The sequence below is a fragment of the Globicephala melas genome, chromosome 1, assembly GCF_963455315.2.
Source record: "Globicephala melas chromosome 1, mGloMel1.2, whole genome shotgun sequence".
NCBI classification, from domain to species: domain Eukaryota; kingdom Metazoa; phylum Chordata; class Mammalia; order Artiodactyla; family Delphinidae; genus Globicephala; species Globicephala melas.
In genome coordinates this window covers 133,788,019-133,805,653 of record NC_083314.1, presented here as the reverse complement: position 1 = coordinate 133,805,653, position 17,635 = coordinate 133,788,019, and the positions used below count along the sequence as shown (strand labels likewise).

Below are 17,635 nucleotides of genomic sequence, written 5' to 3'. Positions count from 1 at the left end.
ATTTATTTATTTTTGGCTGTGTTGGGTCTTCGTTTCCGTGTGTGGGCTTTCTCTAGTTGAGGCGAGCAGGGGCCACTCTTCATCACAGTGTGCAGGACTCTCACTGTCGCGGCCTCTCTTGTTATAGTTATTTTAAAGTCTATCTTTTAGAAATAATTACCGAAGTATTTAGGATGATATGGATGATGTTTGAGATTTGCTTCAAATCATCTAGTATGGGGGATACTGAAGTATGCGTGGGAATATAAATGAAATAAGATTAGACTTGTGTTGATAATTACTGAAGCTGGGTAATGGGCAGTGCATTCTCCATAATCAAAATTCTCCAAAATCAAAAGGTAAAAAAAAAAGGAATCAATATTTGATAACTGTAGTGAAATAAGGAATCTATAAAATAATCATCAAGGCATTTAAAAAAAATTAGGAGAAAGATTGACGGAGAATTTTATTATGGGTGGATCAGGCTGGTAAAACCAAGACCATTTTGTGCCTCCTGAGGTGATGAGACAGGAACTACACAGACTACCTATGAGGCATTCTTATCAAAATATGAACCACAATCTAACCAAGCCTCTAGTTTTAACTGTGAGTTTTATAGGAAATATGAAGATTAGAGAAATCACTTAAAGGACACCACAAGAAAACAATCAACCAAATCTAGAATGTGAAATATGGAAAAAATATTTCAGTTTTTTCCAAAAAATAAATTACAAGAAAAAGAGTGAGATTTTAAAAGATTTAAAAGGAGTTGGGGGAAAAAAAACTCAAGGTTCTTAAGAACCACTACAATGTGTAAACCTTGTTTGGATCCTGATTTTAATAAGCCAACTGTAAAAGGACATTTTGAAGCAACTATAGAAATGTGAATATAAACTGGGTGAAAGATATTATTGGGACTTCCCTGGTGGTGCAGTGGTAAAGACTCTGTGCTCCCAATGCAGGGGGCCCGGGTTCGATCCTGGCCGGGGAACTAGATCCCACACGTATGTCGCAACTAAGAGTTTGCATGCCACAACTAAGGAGCCCATGCACTGCAACTAAGGAGCCCATGAGCCACAACTAAGACCTGGCACAACCAAATAAATAAATAATAATTTTAAAAAGATTTTGTTAAGGAATTACTTCTTATTTTGTAAGGTATGATAATGGCTCTATAGTTATGAAAGAAGTCATTATCTGTTAGAAATGCATACTGAAGAATATTCTGATGAAATAACATGTCTGGGATTTGCTAAATTCCAGGAAAAAAAATACAGATACATACACACATATATACATTAATATATGTGTACATATATATATATAAATAGATGAAGCAAAATGTTAATAATTTTTGAAGCTGGGTGATGGTTACATGGTAGTTCACTGTATTATTGTCTCTACTTTTGTGTATGTTTGAAAGTTTCCATAATAAAAAGGTAAGGAAGGAAGGGAAGAAGAGGGAGGGAGGGGGAGAAAAAGGAGCAGATGAGCCAAATCAATAAGTAAGCCTACAGAATATGAGCTATAATATTTCCTAATGCCCTGAAGTCCCAAGTTCTTTCTAATTTCAGGAGTCAGTAAAAGCCTTATCTCAGAGAGATAAGGTTAGGCCATGGGAATAATCAGACTTAGAACTATCCTACTAACGGTAAGGGAATAATTTCGACTGGGTATGTATGTCCAAATCAGCAAACCTCCCCCAAACCTGCACTGCATTCATTCTAGCAGCATGCCTATTGAGTTGGCCTTGGTAGGAAGTATGCTCCTTCCCTTCCCAATCTGCAGCATCTGCTTCTCCCATTCCTTCTCTGAAGTAGCCTGAAAGAGATTAGGTCAAGCTGGCTAGGTATATAACCAGGTAGCCAGCTGTCCCTATAAATTCATCTGGACTGCCATTGGCAACAGTTTGTAATAAATAATTCAACTTTGTTTCTGAAAATTCATCTAGAAACAGTGCTTGGAGGGCAATAACTTCAGCAACCCCAATATTGCAGGTAATGATAAATCAAAACCTTCATCACTCATTACCCCCCAACAATTTGAGAGGTTCAGCAAGTAGTGGTACTCATAGTATATACTCTATATATATTAAAGGAAGATAACAGGGAATGATCCATACCTCTGTTTTCCCTATTAGGGGAATCATAAGGAAAATTACTTTTGCAGACTTGCCCTAACATCATGGAGCATTAATCTCCATGAAGGTCTGTAGCCACATTGGGAACACTGGGATTTGGTAGTTCTAATTATTGCTGGGAGAGAAAACACCAGTTGTTTAGAATGAACAGGCTCCACTTCAACCAACTGGCATATAAAAGCCATCTCCTTTCCTTGGACACCAGAGCCTTCTTCCTTCAGCATCATATGGGTAAGGCAAAATGACCACAAAGTTACTACTAGTTCCTCTATAGCTTCACAGCAATTAGGTGCTCTTAGAGTTATAGGTAATTTTCCTTTGTACGGACTAAGGCAGCCTCAGTGGGATCACTGGCATGTAGGCAGATTCTTGGGAACCAGGCTGCTTCAGGGCTTAGCTGTTACTGGAATGGACAGAAGCATAAATGTAGCTAAAGAGAGAAGCCTAGATTTAGCACCAGAGCCAAAGCTGTCAGATCTAAGAGCTGCAAACAAATTATAAGGCAAGATACAAAAGATGAAAATATCAGAAATAATAATAAATATTAGAAATAGGTTAGAAAACAGAAATGTTGAAGGCCCAGGCTAGGATGCTAGGAACCTGCATTTAGCAGTTGGTGGCCATGTGGTACCAAGCTAAGTCAACTGGTTTAAAGGTACAGAATTGGGCCAAACATAACAATGTATTTTTCTAATACAGGATATTAGCTGTGTCACTGTGTCACTTGACACATCCTAATCTGGAGAAAAAATGGATAGAAAGCTTGCCATGACGACAACTGTACTTTATGAAAAGGATGAATTCCTAAATGGCCATTCTCTTCCATTCAAATGATGTTACCACCTCCCAAAGAACAGTTTTGGGGCAGGAAAGAACAGTATTTCATTTCAAGCTGGACTACTCATCTACCAAAATACCATTCTGACCAAAGAAACAGATGCAAAATTACAGTCACAGCTGCATTCTGTACAGAACAAGTTGGATAATAGTGTTCTAAATTGCTAATTACACTGCTAGTGATTTTTTTAGTGGCATTGCAGTATTCTGCCACCTTTGTTTAAATTTTTAAAAAAAGCATCTAGGAATTTTTAAAAATGGTAAATTGTTAAATACCAGTGAGTCTTCTGAAGAGAAATTCCATATAAAACCCATTTCTTGAAATGGCATTCTCATATGGGATCTCACATAGGAGCCCATTTACTGACTAGCTATTTGTTTTAATTTACTTTCTCACCAATTTACTTGCATTTAAGATTACTAAGGCCATAAGTATCCCAGTATTAGTGTCTGTATCTAGATCCAATATTGGTAATGAAAAGATAATAAACTAGCATATGTCATGATATGCTGGTATTGGTAATGTGCTATGATGAGATTTACGAAAAGTAATAGCAACAGTACAATTTTATTCTTGTTGTGACAACCACAGTGAAATTTATTACAGTGTTAGTATTTAATTGTTTATTCATGCCAGCGTAGCTGAGGGGGTAATTACCTTTTTGATATAAAAATGTTGTTAATGCTTTTATTTCATTTTAGCAGATTAGAGAATGCAGATTAAAGCACTGCCACTGTTCCATCTTTATTTATCTGCATTTAAGTGGCAGAGCATTTTTTTTCTACAAATAGTGAATTAATTTCCACTAAATTATTTCATTAAGGCTTCAAATAATTTGCCCTTTAAATAAAAACCTCAAGCTGGCCAGGAATTTCCATATATTAGATTACAAATTTTATATGTAGAAAATGGTGTACCAATAACAATTATGTCACAGTGGGTTTTTTTTGATACTTTTTACATTTAGTATAAGGGTAAATTAGCTGTTAAAAAATTAAAAACACAATCTTATTATGCAATTACAAACTCATAAGTAAATACTTACATTTGCTTTTAACAGATCATCCAATTTCAGTGATCTTTTAACACTGCAAACAAAATAGTTAAAGACATCTTAGATTTAATATGCTTTAAGTAGCCAAGTATTTAAGAGTAATCTATATAAACAAAGATTCTAAGTTACTTTCACCAACTAAAGTAGAATACCTATGAAGAAAGCAATTTTCACAATGATGAAACTGATTTTTTGATAGCATATATCAAGATGAAATCATAATTAAATATTTAGATGGATTTTTATATATGTAGTTTTATATATATGCACCATTATACAATTCAAACACTAAAGTTATATTATAAAATAATCTTAGTAAAAAATTAATATATTTGTGTTTTAAAATACCACTAACAAAAATTATACATAAAAGGAAAATAATTTACATACCTTCAATGGAGATGTTGAAAGTATATTATTTGCAGAAATAATACACTAGCTATTAAAATAAAAGTATGAGCAAGGTGAAAAAGTTTTGCACCCTATTCTAGCTTTAAACATGATTCAGTGCTACCAGACTATGACTTAACTGAGGAACAGATACTCTATGTCTTTATAAGTCCCCAATCCATAAGAAACTATATTTTGTCTCCTTCACTAAACTGATTCAGGAACATGCCAGGCTCTCTCTGTGCAAAATCTGTTCTGCTAAACTGGATGCCCAGCTGTTGGTGACAATGCTTAGAAAGGAAAGCTGAATATTTATAATACTTTATTTCGTACAGCTGTCTTCTAAAGAGCAGTCATCAACATTTTATTGAACACAGACTAAATGCTCAAAGGAGAAAAAGGTCAATATAAATTAAAACTAGTCTTCCCAGTGACAAATGCAACGTTAAAAGTACTTTCTCGATCTCTGAGAAAAAGAAATTAAGTTATTTAAAATATTAGAGAATTTGAGCATAAAGCAAACAAATTTTATTATAAAGGTTGTACTACAAAAAACAAAACAAAATTTATAGATCCTAGAAAATGACTATTCATAAATAAGTGACTACTGACTTTCAAACAAGTGACAGAAGCAGGAATAGAAGAGATGGACAATTTATAAAAATTACTCAGCAATAAATATTAAATACAAAAATTTAATCTATCTAAAATAGTTCACTTAATTTTGCTATTATATCTACATTAGCCTATCACATAACATTATTTCTTAAAATTAACTAAATTGGTTTAAAGAATTACTCATATCTTTTAGAAGTCCACTTGAAATCAATTTAATGTGAATTCTCAATGAAGCAAGGAGAGAACAGAGGTTATGAACAAAAATGGCAGCTAATCAAAAAAAGTACTATATTTAGCTTTGGAATATATATTACCCTATTCAGGTGTGTGAGATGTTTTTTGTATTTATAAAACTTCAAAAGTAGAAATCAAAAACTAAATGCTGTACACAGTACAGCATTTTTCAGCCTTTGTTTTTAAATGCTGTTAAGATGCAATACTACTTTTTAGAAGTAAATAACCCCCACCCTCGATATTAACCATTCAAAATATTCTTGCTTTATTAGTGATGGCTAATTCTTAGAGAAACTAAATATTTGTATTTAAAAGGTTTCCAGTTTAGGTCCTAGGTTGATCTAAGAAGCCCAAGGAGATATGTAAAAGTAAATAAGAAAGTGATCTGAGTTAGACTGTTATCTCTCACTCTAACAGTTTAGTGAGAATCTAAAAACAGGATTTATTGTGGGTAATGTGGTTCTCAGATAATTCAGGCATCTAATATCCAAAAGCTGGTAATAGTTACAAGAATCATAAAGACATTTACTAGACAAGACTAGGAGAAACCTAAGAGATTACTTAGATCATCCAATAGAGAAGAGTTTAGTGTGATTTGCCCCCTATCACACAGTTTGAGTGAGAGAAACTCAAATTTTACACCCTGTTCATAATAAATCCTTGTTGAATTGAGGGGGAGGAGCTAAAGAGGTAAAGAAAAACAAACCTACTAGAAATTTATGACCATCTATTCTTACCATTCTGGTAGAACTGGGCCCAGTGTCAAGATATCAGTTATTAAATTAAGCACCTACTAAATGCTTTTACCCTTTTTAAAAAACTCACAAACAACTGTAGCATAGATGATGCTAAGTGGATTAGGATGATGTTAACAGAAACAGAGAGAAAGAGATGGATGAAACACACAAAGGAAGGACAGGCAAAACTTGATTAGATATGTGGGACAAATATTTTCCTAAAGTTCTTACTTATTTGCTACCAGTATTAGTTAGCAATTAAAAGTGATATATCTCTGGTAGTTCTGTAAAGTAATAGCAGCTCTTGTGGTTACTACCTTGATTTTAAAAAAATGGGCACCCCCAAATAGGCAAAGAACTCAAATTGACAGTTCTCCAAAGAAGATATACAAATGGCTGGTAAACACAAGAAACGATGCTCAACATCGCTAGTATTAGGGAAATGCAAATCAGAACCACATACACACAAATCAGAACCACAAGATACCACTTTACAACCATCAGGATGGCTACTATCAAAAAATCCAGAAAATAAGTGTTGGCCAGGATAGAGAAACTGGAACTCTTGTTCTGTGGGACTGTAAAATGGTACAGCTGCTATGGAAATAGTTTGGCAGTTCCTCAAAAAATTAAACCTAGAATGAACATATAATCCAGTAATCCCGCTTATGAATATATATATATAGCCAAAAGAACTGAAAGTAGGGACACAAACAGATATTTGTACACCCATGTTCATAACAGCAGTATTCACAATAGCCAAAAGGTGAAAGCAATGCAAGTGTCTGTGGACAGAGGAATAAGTAATAAATTTGGTATATACACATACAAGAGAATATTATTCAGCCTTCAAAGGAAAGAAAGTCCACATGCTACAACATGGATAAACCTTGAAGACATTATGCTAAGTGAAATAAGCCAAGCAAAAAAGGACAAATACTATATAATTCCACTCAAATGAGGTGCTTAAAGCAGTCATGCACCCCAGTGTTCATTGCAGTACTATTTACAATAGCCAGGACATGGAAGCAACCTGTCCATCAACAAAGGAATGGATAAAGAAGATGTGGAACACATATACAGTGGAATATTACTCAGCCATAAAAAGGAACGAAATTGGGTCATTTGTAGAGACATGGATGGACCTAGGGACTGTCATACAGAGTGAAGTTAAGTCAGAAAGGGAAAAACAAATATTGTATATTAACGCGTATACATGGAATTTGAATAAACTGGTATAGATGATCTTATTTACAAAGCAGAAATAGAGACACAGACATTTATGTATGGATACCAAGGGGGAAGCGGGGGGGGGGGGGTGGAATGAATTGGGAGATTGGGACTGACATATATACACTACTGATACTATGTATAAAATAGATAACTAATGAGAACCTACTGTATAGCACAGGGAACTCAGTGCTCTGTGGTGACCTAAATGAGAAGGAAATCCAAAAAAGAGGGGATATATGTATACGTATAGCTGATTCACTTTGCTGTACAGTATAAACTAACACATTGTAAAGCAACTATACTCCAATAAAAATTAAAAGTATATATATATTATAGAAAAGAAAATAGAAAGATAGTTGCCAGGGGCTAGGAGGAGGGGTGAATAGGGAGTTACTGTTCAATGGATAGGAAGTTTCAGTTTTGCAAGATGAAAAAAGTTTTGGAGTTGGATGATGGTAATTGTTGTACAACGATGTGAATGTACAGTTGAGCCTTGAACAACACGAATTTGAACTGCAAGGGTCCACCTATTCTCGAGTTTTTTTTTTTTCAAGAAATACATACTACAGTACTACACAACCTGCAGTTGGTTGAATCCGTGGATGCGGTACCAGGGATACAGAATGCTGACTGTAAAGTTATAGATGGACTATAACTAGAGTAAATCCCCAATTTACTCAAGGGTTACCTGAACTTAAGTGCCACAGAACTGTATACTTTAAAATGGTTAAAATGGTAAATTTTATGCTATGTATATTTCACAATTAAAAATAAATAAATAAATTTTAAATGGGCACCTACCTATTATATCCTAATTACCTCCCTCTTATGGGTAACCTTATAATCTCTATGGCAGGGGTCTCCAACCCCCAGGCCATGGACTGGTACCAGTCTGAGGCCTGTTAGGAATTGGGCTGCACAAGTGGGCAGTGGCGGGCAAGTGAGTGAAGCTTCATCTGCCGCTCCCCATCGCTTGCATTACTGCCTGAACCATCATATCCCCCCCCCCACACCCTCACCCTGGTCCGTGGAAAAACTGTCTTCCACGAAACCGGTTCCTGGTGCCAAAAAGGTTGGGGACCGCTGCTCTACAGGTTACTTCTCACTTTCAACTTAACCCAAATTTACACCAGTGCCCACAATTTGAATACTACAGTACCCCTAGTACACTTAGGTGTACTAGGTTTAGCTTCACTGGGATCAAAATTCTGGTTGCTACCAGCATTATTGCTAGTGAGAATTTAAGAAAGATAAAGATATGTAGTTTTATATCAACAGGAAAAGAAAAGAAAGTAACCATGTAGAATTAGCCATATTACTCTCTAAGACCATCTTCCACTATTTTATTTAGCTTACCACATGGTAGTATCCTGAATAGGATTCTCTAACTCATCAGAACAGAACAAGTGCATGAGTTTTAGTATGTAACATTAATAACAGCAGTTACAATATTAAAAAAACTATTTTAGAAAAAATAAACTATCATTTGATTCCTAATTAAGAACCAGGAATGACACCTCCAAGACTCATGAAGCAACAATGATTTGAGGTTCCCTTAGAGGACTTTTTTTTTTTTACATTAAAAAATATATTGCGTAATGGATTATTATAAGGCAACCACCCTTGTAACCATCACCCAGGATCAAGAAATAGAAGTTTGCCAGCTGTCCCCCAAAACCTTCCATTTGTCCCATCTTGTTCACCCCTCCTTTCTCCCACATAAGTAACCACAATCATGACTAATAGTAATACCTCATCCCTTACAGGACTTTTAAAACGTTGGATTAAATATGATTTTCAATAGAGCTGAGGGTAAGAGTGTATGTGTGTGGGGAGGAGATAAAATTAGTAAGGCATATAAGACTCAGGAGCCTTGATGTTATGCCAAAATTTTCCCCTAAGGTTGGGCAAATCACATAATCTCACTAAGCTTCATAAAGGTGATAAATAATACTGGCCTGTAAACCAGTGGTAAATTTCTGAATGGAAGATAAAAATATCACTTAGTATATCAGTGCTTCCATTTACTTCTCTCTATAATGGAGATAATAATATTGCCAGCTACAACTACACAAACAGTTTTTAGAGGATTATGGAATATGCTTATGAGATGCTTAGAAATCCCTTGATGAAAGGCAATGGCCAAATTCACATCCCATGTGACTCTTTAGGTACAAATTGAGAAATCTAAAATGATACATTTTCTATTCCATGTATGGGAATGAGCAAAGAAGGGAGAAGAATCTCCTATATCCTTTTGCATTCTCCCTTTCATTCAAGCCTATGCTTTTTTGTGTTCAACATTGACAGAGGTCACATAATAATTCACTATCACAGCATGGGTAAGTGGGATTATCACTCCACTGCATGGAGAAATATGGTCACCACGTGAAAGCAACTAAATAAATGATTAATCTTGTTATTCTTCATGATAAAACTAGCCAAAACCTTAACCAGTTATCGGGCAACACACTTATGGTGTCAAAAGTTGCTTTATCAAAAGATTAATAAAGAATTAGCTAAAGAATTTTTACAGACATAAAAGGGATATATTTGGGAATACTGAACCCAGAAGATATATGGATGGAGGTGAGATGTTCTTTGGGTTGAATAAAATGAGAAATGCCATTAAGATCATTTCATTCTTAAATGGGTACTCTCAAAAATGAACATTAATAAAACATTCATTACTATTACCTTCTGTGAGAAACATATACATATGTGTATCATCACACATACATATATAAAGGACATGAATAAGTCTTTTAAAAGATTCTATTAAAAGGGGCTAAACAGGTTTATCAGAATTAAATGTGGTGGACTGGTGATATTTTATATACCTTTTTGTATGTATAATATTTTACAACATAAAAATTAACAATAATAAACTAACATTGATGTCTATCTTTTCTCTGAGATTCCAGCAGTCATATTTAATTTTTCCCTGACACTGTCCAGATTGCACTAAGGATCTTTCCATTCCATACCTATAATACTTGTGCATGTTCTTCTCATTAAACTTATCAAGTTGCAATAGTATATTTCCTCCCTAGACTAATGTATTTATATCATTAGCATCTTGTCTGTTAACTGGTAAATTATTAGTTCTAAAAATACTTGAACTATCTCTCCCACTAAAATGCAAACTAGAGAGTGTAACATCTGTTCATATTTGAATCCCCAAAGCCTGACACAGTGATTGGCACAAAGGTGTTATATTATATAAATTAATAATTAATTTAATTTTTTTTTTACTTAAAACGTCAGTCTTAAATTCAAGAACATATTTAATTCCTTACATTTTTTATAATCCTTCAATTCTATTTAAGGTGCTTTAAATGTAGGTTCCCAAAGGATGTCATATTAACACTGTCTTATCTCTAAGGCAGTCTCTTATATGGATTTGTGTTTTATCAGTTCTGGAAAAATCTAAGCCATAATTTCTCCAAATATTGGCTCTCCTTGATTCTACCTTTCTGAGACTCCCTCTAGAAGAAATTTTAGATTTTCTATTCCATTTTCCATATCCCTAAACATCTATTTCTTATCATTGATCTCTATGCTATCAGGCAATTTCTTCAGGTCTATCTTTAGTTGTGTAATTCTTTATTTAATTTTGTCTAATTTACTGTTTAATCCATCCATTAGCATTTTTTAAAACAATTTGATGGGTATTTTTGGGGAACTTTTAATTTTTATATATTTTTAAAGTTAAAAATATTCTAGGAATAACAGTTTTTGATAACCTTTACCCAGACTTAATACTTGTTTACATTTTGTCCCAGTTGCTTTATCATTCTCTATAGAAACATACACACACACATACATATACAATGCAAAATCTTTTTTATGATCCATTGAAAATAAGTTGGAGACACTGTATACCTTTATCCACAAATATTTGTGTGTTTTTCTAAGAACAAGGATATTCTCTTACATAATCACAATACAATCATCAAAATCAGGAAAATTTTTTGAAATATAATATTAATTTCAGATGTACTACATGATTCTATGTATATATATATATTGTGAAATGATCATCATAGTAAGTCTAGTTAAAATCCATCAATCACCACACATAGTTACGATTTTTTCTCCTGTGATAAGAACTTTTGAGATCTAATCTCTTAGCAACTTTCAAACATACAATATAGTATTAACTATAGTAACCCTGCTGTACATTACATCCCCAGGACTTAATTTATTACATAACTAGAAGTTTGTACCTTTTGACCACCTTCCTCCAATTCCTCCTTCCCTATCCCCCATCACTGGTAAACACAAGTCTGATCTCCTTTTCTATGAGTTTGTTCTTTTTAAAGATTCCAAATATAAGTGAGATCATATGGTATTCACCTTTTTCTTTCTGACTTATTTCATTTAGCATAATACCCTCAAGGTCCATCCATATTGCAAATGGAAGGATTTTCTTCTTTGTTATAGCTGAATAATATTCCATATGTATGTATGTGTGTGTATATATATATATATATTTCTTTATCCATTCATCCATTGGTGGATATTTGGCTATTGTAAATAATACTGTAATGAACATGGGAGTGCATGTACCTTTTGTTAATGTTTTGATTTCCTTCAGATAAATACCCAGAAGTGGAGTTTCTGGATCATATAGAAGTTCTGTATTTTGAGGAACCTCCTTATTGTTTTCCATAGTGGCTGCACCCGTTTACATTCCCACCAACACTGCACAGGGTTCCCCTTTCTCCATATCCTTACCAGAACTTGCTATCTCTTGTCTTTTCGATAAGAGCCATTCTAACAGGTGTGAGGTGACATCTCATTGTGGTTTTGATTTGCATTTCCTTGCTGATTAGTGACGTTGAGCACCTTTTCACGTACCTGTTAGCCATCTGTATGTCTTCTCTGGAAAAAATGTCTATTCAGGTCCTCTGCCCAGTTTTTGGGGGTTTTTAAACACTTTTATTGGAGTATAATTGCTTTACAATGGTGTGTTAGTCTCTGCTTTATAACAAACTGAATCAGCTATACATATACATATATCCTCATATCTCTTCCCTCTTGCATCTCCCTCCCTCCCACCCTCCCTATCCTACCCCTCTAGGTGGTCACAAAGCACCGAGCTGATCTCCCTGTGCTATGCAGCTGCTTTCCACCAGCTATCTATTTTACATTTGGTAGTGTATACATGTCCATGCCACTCTCTGCGTCTTTTTTCCCGTCTTGCCCCTAGGTTCTTCATGACTTTTTTTTTTTTTAGATTCCATATATATGCGTTACCATACGATATTTGTTTTTTTCTTTCTGACTTACTTCACTCTGTATGACAGACTCTAGGTCCATCCACCTCACTACAAATAACTCAAATTCATTTCTTTTTATGGCTGAGTAATATTCCACTATATATATGTGCCACATCTTCTTTATCCATTCATCTGTCTATGGACACTTAGGTTGCTTCCATGTCCTGATTATTGTAAATAGAGCTGCAATGAACATTGTGGTACATGACTCTTTTTGAATTATGGTTTTCTCAGGGTATATGCCCAGTAGTGGGATTGCTGGGTCATATGGTAGTTCTATTTGTAGTTTTTTAAGAAACCTCCATACTGTTCTCCACAGTGGCTGTATCAATTTACATTCCCACCAACAGTGCAAGAGGGTTCCCTTTCCACACCGTCGCCAGCATTTATTGTTTGTAGATTTTTTGATGATGGCCATTCTGACCGGTGTGAGATGATATCTCATTGTAGTTTTGATTTGCATTTCTCTAATGATTAATGATGTTGAGCATTCTTTCATGTGTTTGTTGGCAATCTGTATATCCTCTTTGGAGAGTTCTCTATTTAGGTCTTCTGCCCATTTTTGGATTGGGTTGTTTGTTTTTTTGATATTGAGCTGCATGAGCTGCTTGTAAATTTTGCAGATTAAATTGACAAAGGATTAATCTCCAAAATTTACAAGCAGCTCTGCCCAGTTTTTAAATTGGATTGTTTGGGGTTTTTTTTGCTATTGAGTTGTATGAGTTCTTTGTGTATTAATCCCTAATCAGATACATGATTTGCAATTACTTTCTCCCATTCTGTAGACTGCCTTTTCATTTTGTTGATTTCCTTTGCTGTGCAGAAGCTTTTTGCTTTGATGTAGTCCCACTTATTTTTGCTGCTATGGCCTTTGCTTTTGGTGTCAGATCCAAAAAATCATTGCCAAGACCAGTGTTAAGGAGCTTATGGCTTATGTTTTCTTCAAGAGGTTTATGATCTTAGGTATTACCTTCAAGTCTTTAATCCATTTTGAGTTGATTTTTTGTGTATGGTGTAAGATAGGGGTCCAGTTTCATTCTTTTACATCGGCCTGTCAGTTTTCCCAACACCATTTATTGAAGACACTGTCCTTCATATTGTATTGTATATTCTTGGATCCTTTGTTGTAAATTAATTGACAAATATGTGTGGGTTTATTTTTGGAGTCACTATTCTGTTCCATTGATCTATGTGCCTGTTTTTATGCGAATACCATACTGTTTTGATTTTTTATACCTTGTAATATAGTTTGAAATCAGCACGATGCTTTCAAACTTTGCTTTGCTCTTTCTCAAGACTGCTTTGGCTATTCAGGGTCTTTTGTGGTTTCATACAAATTTTAGGATTGTTTGTTCTATTTCTGTGAAAAATACTGTTGGAATTTTCATAAGGACTGCATTGAATCTGTAGACTGCTTTGGGTAGTATGGACATTTTAACAATGTTAATCCTTCCAACCCATAAAAATGGAATATCTTTGTGTTTATTTCTGTCTTCTTGATTTTCTTTTATCAATGTCTTATAGTCTTCAGTGTACAGATCTTTTGCCTCCTTGGTTAAATTTATTCCTAGGAATGTTATTCTTTTTTGATGCAACTGTAAACAGAATTGTTTTCTTAATTTGTTTTTCTGGTAGTTGGTTACTAAAGAAATGCAACTGATTTCTGCATATTGATCGAAATCAGGAAATTTATCATTGATACAATACTACTATCAAGAGACCATATTCAAATTTTACAACTTGCTCCAAAAATGCCCCTTATAGCCAATCCCCCCACCCCTGCCGCCAAGTCTAGGATCCAATCCTGGATCACTCATTGCATTTTATTGTCCCATCTCTTTAGTCTCCCTTACCTAGAACAGCTCCTCCTCAACCTTTCTTTTGTTTGACCTTGACATTTTTCAAGAGCACAGGCTAGTTATCTTTGTAGAATATCTGTCAATTTGGGTTTATCTGACATTTTCTCATGATGAGGCTATGTGGGTTTTTTGCCATAAGTATTACAAAAACGATGCTGTATCCTTTTGAGAGCATGATAACTTGAGGCACATGATGTTGGTTTCTCACAATATCAGTGATACGTATTTTGATCATTGATTAAGATGTTATCTGCCAGTTTTCTCCAATGTAATATATAAAAAATCTTATATGTAAATATCTTGTTTCCTATCAAACTTTGTCCTAATACTTTTAAAGAACCATTGATGATTTTCTAATCCTATCACTTAATTATTAATTAGCATTCCACTCCAAGGAATAGCTTTCCTTTCTCTCCTCTTTATTCATTTATTTATATCACTATAGAATCATGGAATTTTATTTAATCCAATGGATTATAATCAATTCCTACCATTTATGTTAATCTTAATTGTTCCAGATTTGGCAATTGGATCATTCCCCTTTCACACTGCCTCCAATGTACCTTATGTACCTGTAATTCTCTGAGCACTTCATTATATTTCCTTATTTGCACATGCACACTCACTCACACAAAATGTTCTCTGCTCCAGCACTGGAATTAGCTTTTGCTTTAAAGAAACTTGGTTCTTTTTAGTGGACAATGGCATTTATAAATCAAAATCTCAGCACTAGGTGTGTTCCTTGATGCTTATGTCATTGCTTAAAGGCAAGGGACAGAGCTAGAACAGAAAACACACACACATACTTTTCTATCTACCTGGATTTTTATACATATATTTAAAAATCCATGATTTCATATTGATACCTCCAATGCAAAGGCAACATATTTTAAATTCCTCAGCCTACAGTGAAAGCCTAGCTCACGTTATCTGCAATAAACTTATTCTCTCAAGCCTAGAGCACACAGAAACTAGTTGAAGAAGTGCTAACCCATACTTCTGTGCAAAGCAAATCTATTTACTAAGATTCATTATTCACCTAGTATTCTCAAAATGTATAATACACAGTTGACTCTTGAACAATGTGGAGGGTTAGGGGTGCTGAACCCCCTGCAGTCAAAAATCCACGTATAGGGACTTCCCTGGCGGTCGAGTGGTTAGGACTTTGCCTTCTGGTGTGGGGCCGGGGTGGGGGTGGGGGTGGGCGGAGGGCAGCGGGGCGGGTTCGATCCCTGGTTAGGAAGCTAGGATCCCACATGCCTCATGGCCAAAAGGCCAAAACATAAAACAGAAGCAATATTGTAACAAATTCAATAAAGACTTTAAAAATGGTCCACATCAAAAAAAAAAAAATCCATGTACAACTTTATACTCGGTCTTCTATATCTTTGGTTCCACATCCACAGATTCAACCAACCACAGATTATGCAGTACTATAGTACACATTTATTGAAAAGAGTGGGCATGTAAGTGAACACTCACAGTTCAAATCCATGTTGTTCAAGGGTCAACTGTACAGCTATTTTACTGGGTGTTACATAGTATTTCAATTTAGTTTTAACTTGTATCTCCCTGATGTCTAACAAAATGCTTATTTGCCATTCACGTAACTTCTTTTATTAAGTATTGGATCAAGTCTTTGGACCACTATTTTAATAAGGTTTTAATCTTTTTACTGTTGAGTTGTAAGAGCTCTTCATATATTCTTTTTTTTTTTGGCTACTCCACGCAGCATGTGGGATCTTAGTTCCCTGACCAGGGATCGAAACTGTGCCCATGCAGTGGAAGCACAGAGTCTTAATCACTGGACCACCAGGGAAGTCCCAAGTGTTCTTTATATATTCTAAACTTATATTTAGAATATATAAATTATATGTAGTCTGATTTACCAATTTTATTCCTTTATGGTTGCTTTATGTACCTTGCCTGAAATTTTATCTACCCCATGTTGTAACAATATTCTCATGTATTTCCTTCCAGAAATTTTACTGGTTACATTTAAGACTATGCTACATCTCAAATTAAGTTTTGTATATGGTATAAGGTGGAAGTCAAGGTTGTTTAGTTTGTTTTTCCACATGGTGTTCCAGAACCAGTTGGAAAGATTTCTCTTTCCCCAACTGAATTACTTTGGTACTTGGTTTGGTTCTACTTCTGGGCTTTTTATTCTTTTCCATTTTATCTATTTGCCATTAGGCCCAAACCACATTGATTTCATTGCCACTTTATATAGTATAGTTAAGTCTAGGTAGTGTACATACTTTGTACATACACTAAGTCTAGTTAGTCTATGTACTCCAACTTCATTCTTCTTTTTTAAGATTGTTTGGACTACTGTAAGTCCTCAGCCTTTTTATAAAATTTTTGAAATCAGTTTTTCTATTCCTTTAAAATGTTTGCCAGGATTGACAGGAATTGCATTGAATCTAAAGATCAATTGGAGGGCTTCCCTGGTGGCGCAGTGGTTTAGAATCTGCCTGCCATTGCAGGGGACACAGGTTCAAGCCCTGGTCCAGGAAGATCCCACATGCTGCAGAGCAACTAAGCCCGTGCACTACAACTACTGAGCCTGCGCTCTAGAGCTTGCAAGCCACAACTACTGAGCCCACGTTCCACAACTACTGAAACCCGTGTGCCTAGAGCCCATGCTCTGCAACAAGAGAAGCCATTGCAATGAGAAGCCTGCGCACCGCAATGAAGAGTGGCCCCCACTCGCGGCAAGTAGAGAAAGCCCACAAGCAGCAGCAAAGACCCAATGCAGTCAAAAATAAATAAATAAATAAATATATTAAAAAAATAAACATCAATTGGAGAGAATCAACATTTTAATATAGAGTCTTCCAATCCATACATGCTCCTATTTATTTAAATCTTTATGTTCTCTAAGCAACATTTTGTAATTTTCACAGTAGAAACCTTCCATGTCTTCTGTTAAACTTACTATATTTTTTTTACATAATTATAAATGGAAAAACTTAAGCTTCATTTTCCAGGTGTTCATTGCTAACATGTAGAAATAGAATTGATTTTTGTACACTGACTTTGTGCTCTGCATCTTTGCTAAATAGTTCTAATAACTGTTTTGCAGCTTCCTTAGGATTTTCTATGTTCATGATCATATCATCAGCAGATCATCAATTTTACTTTCTCTTTTCCAACATTTATGCATCTTTTTTTTTAGTGCTATGTTGAATAGAAGTTGTGAGTGGGCGCATTCTTGCCTTGTTCCTAATCTTAGAAAAAGTGTTCAATACTGAGTATGATATTT

The 17,635-nt window shown here is 34.9% G+C and overlaps 1 protein-coding gene across 5 annotated transcripts in view; it reads right to left on the bottom strand.

Annotated features, from left to right (window-relative positions):
- The window catches only part of ITGB3BP (integrin subunit beta 3 binding protein), a 91,179-nt gene that overhangs the window by 66,001 nt on the left and 7,543 nt on the right, over positions 1 to 17,635 (bottom strand). For all 5 annotated transcript variants that reach the window (XR_009565134.2, XR_009565132.2, XR_009565133.2 and 2 more), the window contains exon 2: positions 4,003 to 4,045. Coding sequence is in view for 1 of the 5 variants with exons in the window: in XM_030865825.3 (XP_030721685.1) it covers positions 4,003 to 4,045 (43 nt within the window). In the remaining 4 variants the exon portion in view is untranslated. The remainder of the gene's footprint in view (positions 1 to 4,002; positions 4,046 to 17,635) is intronic.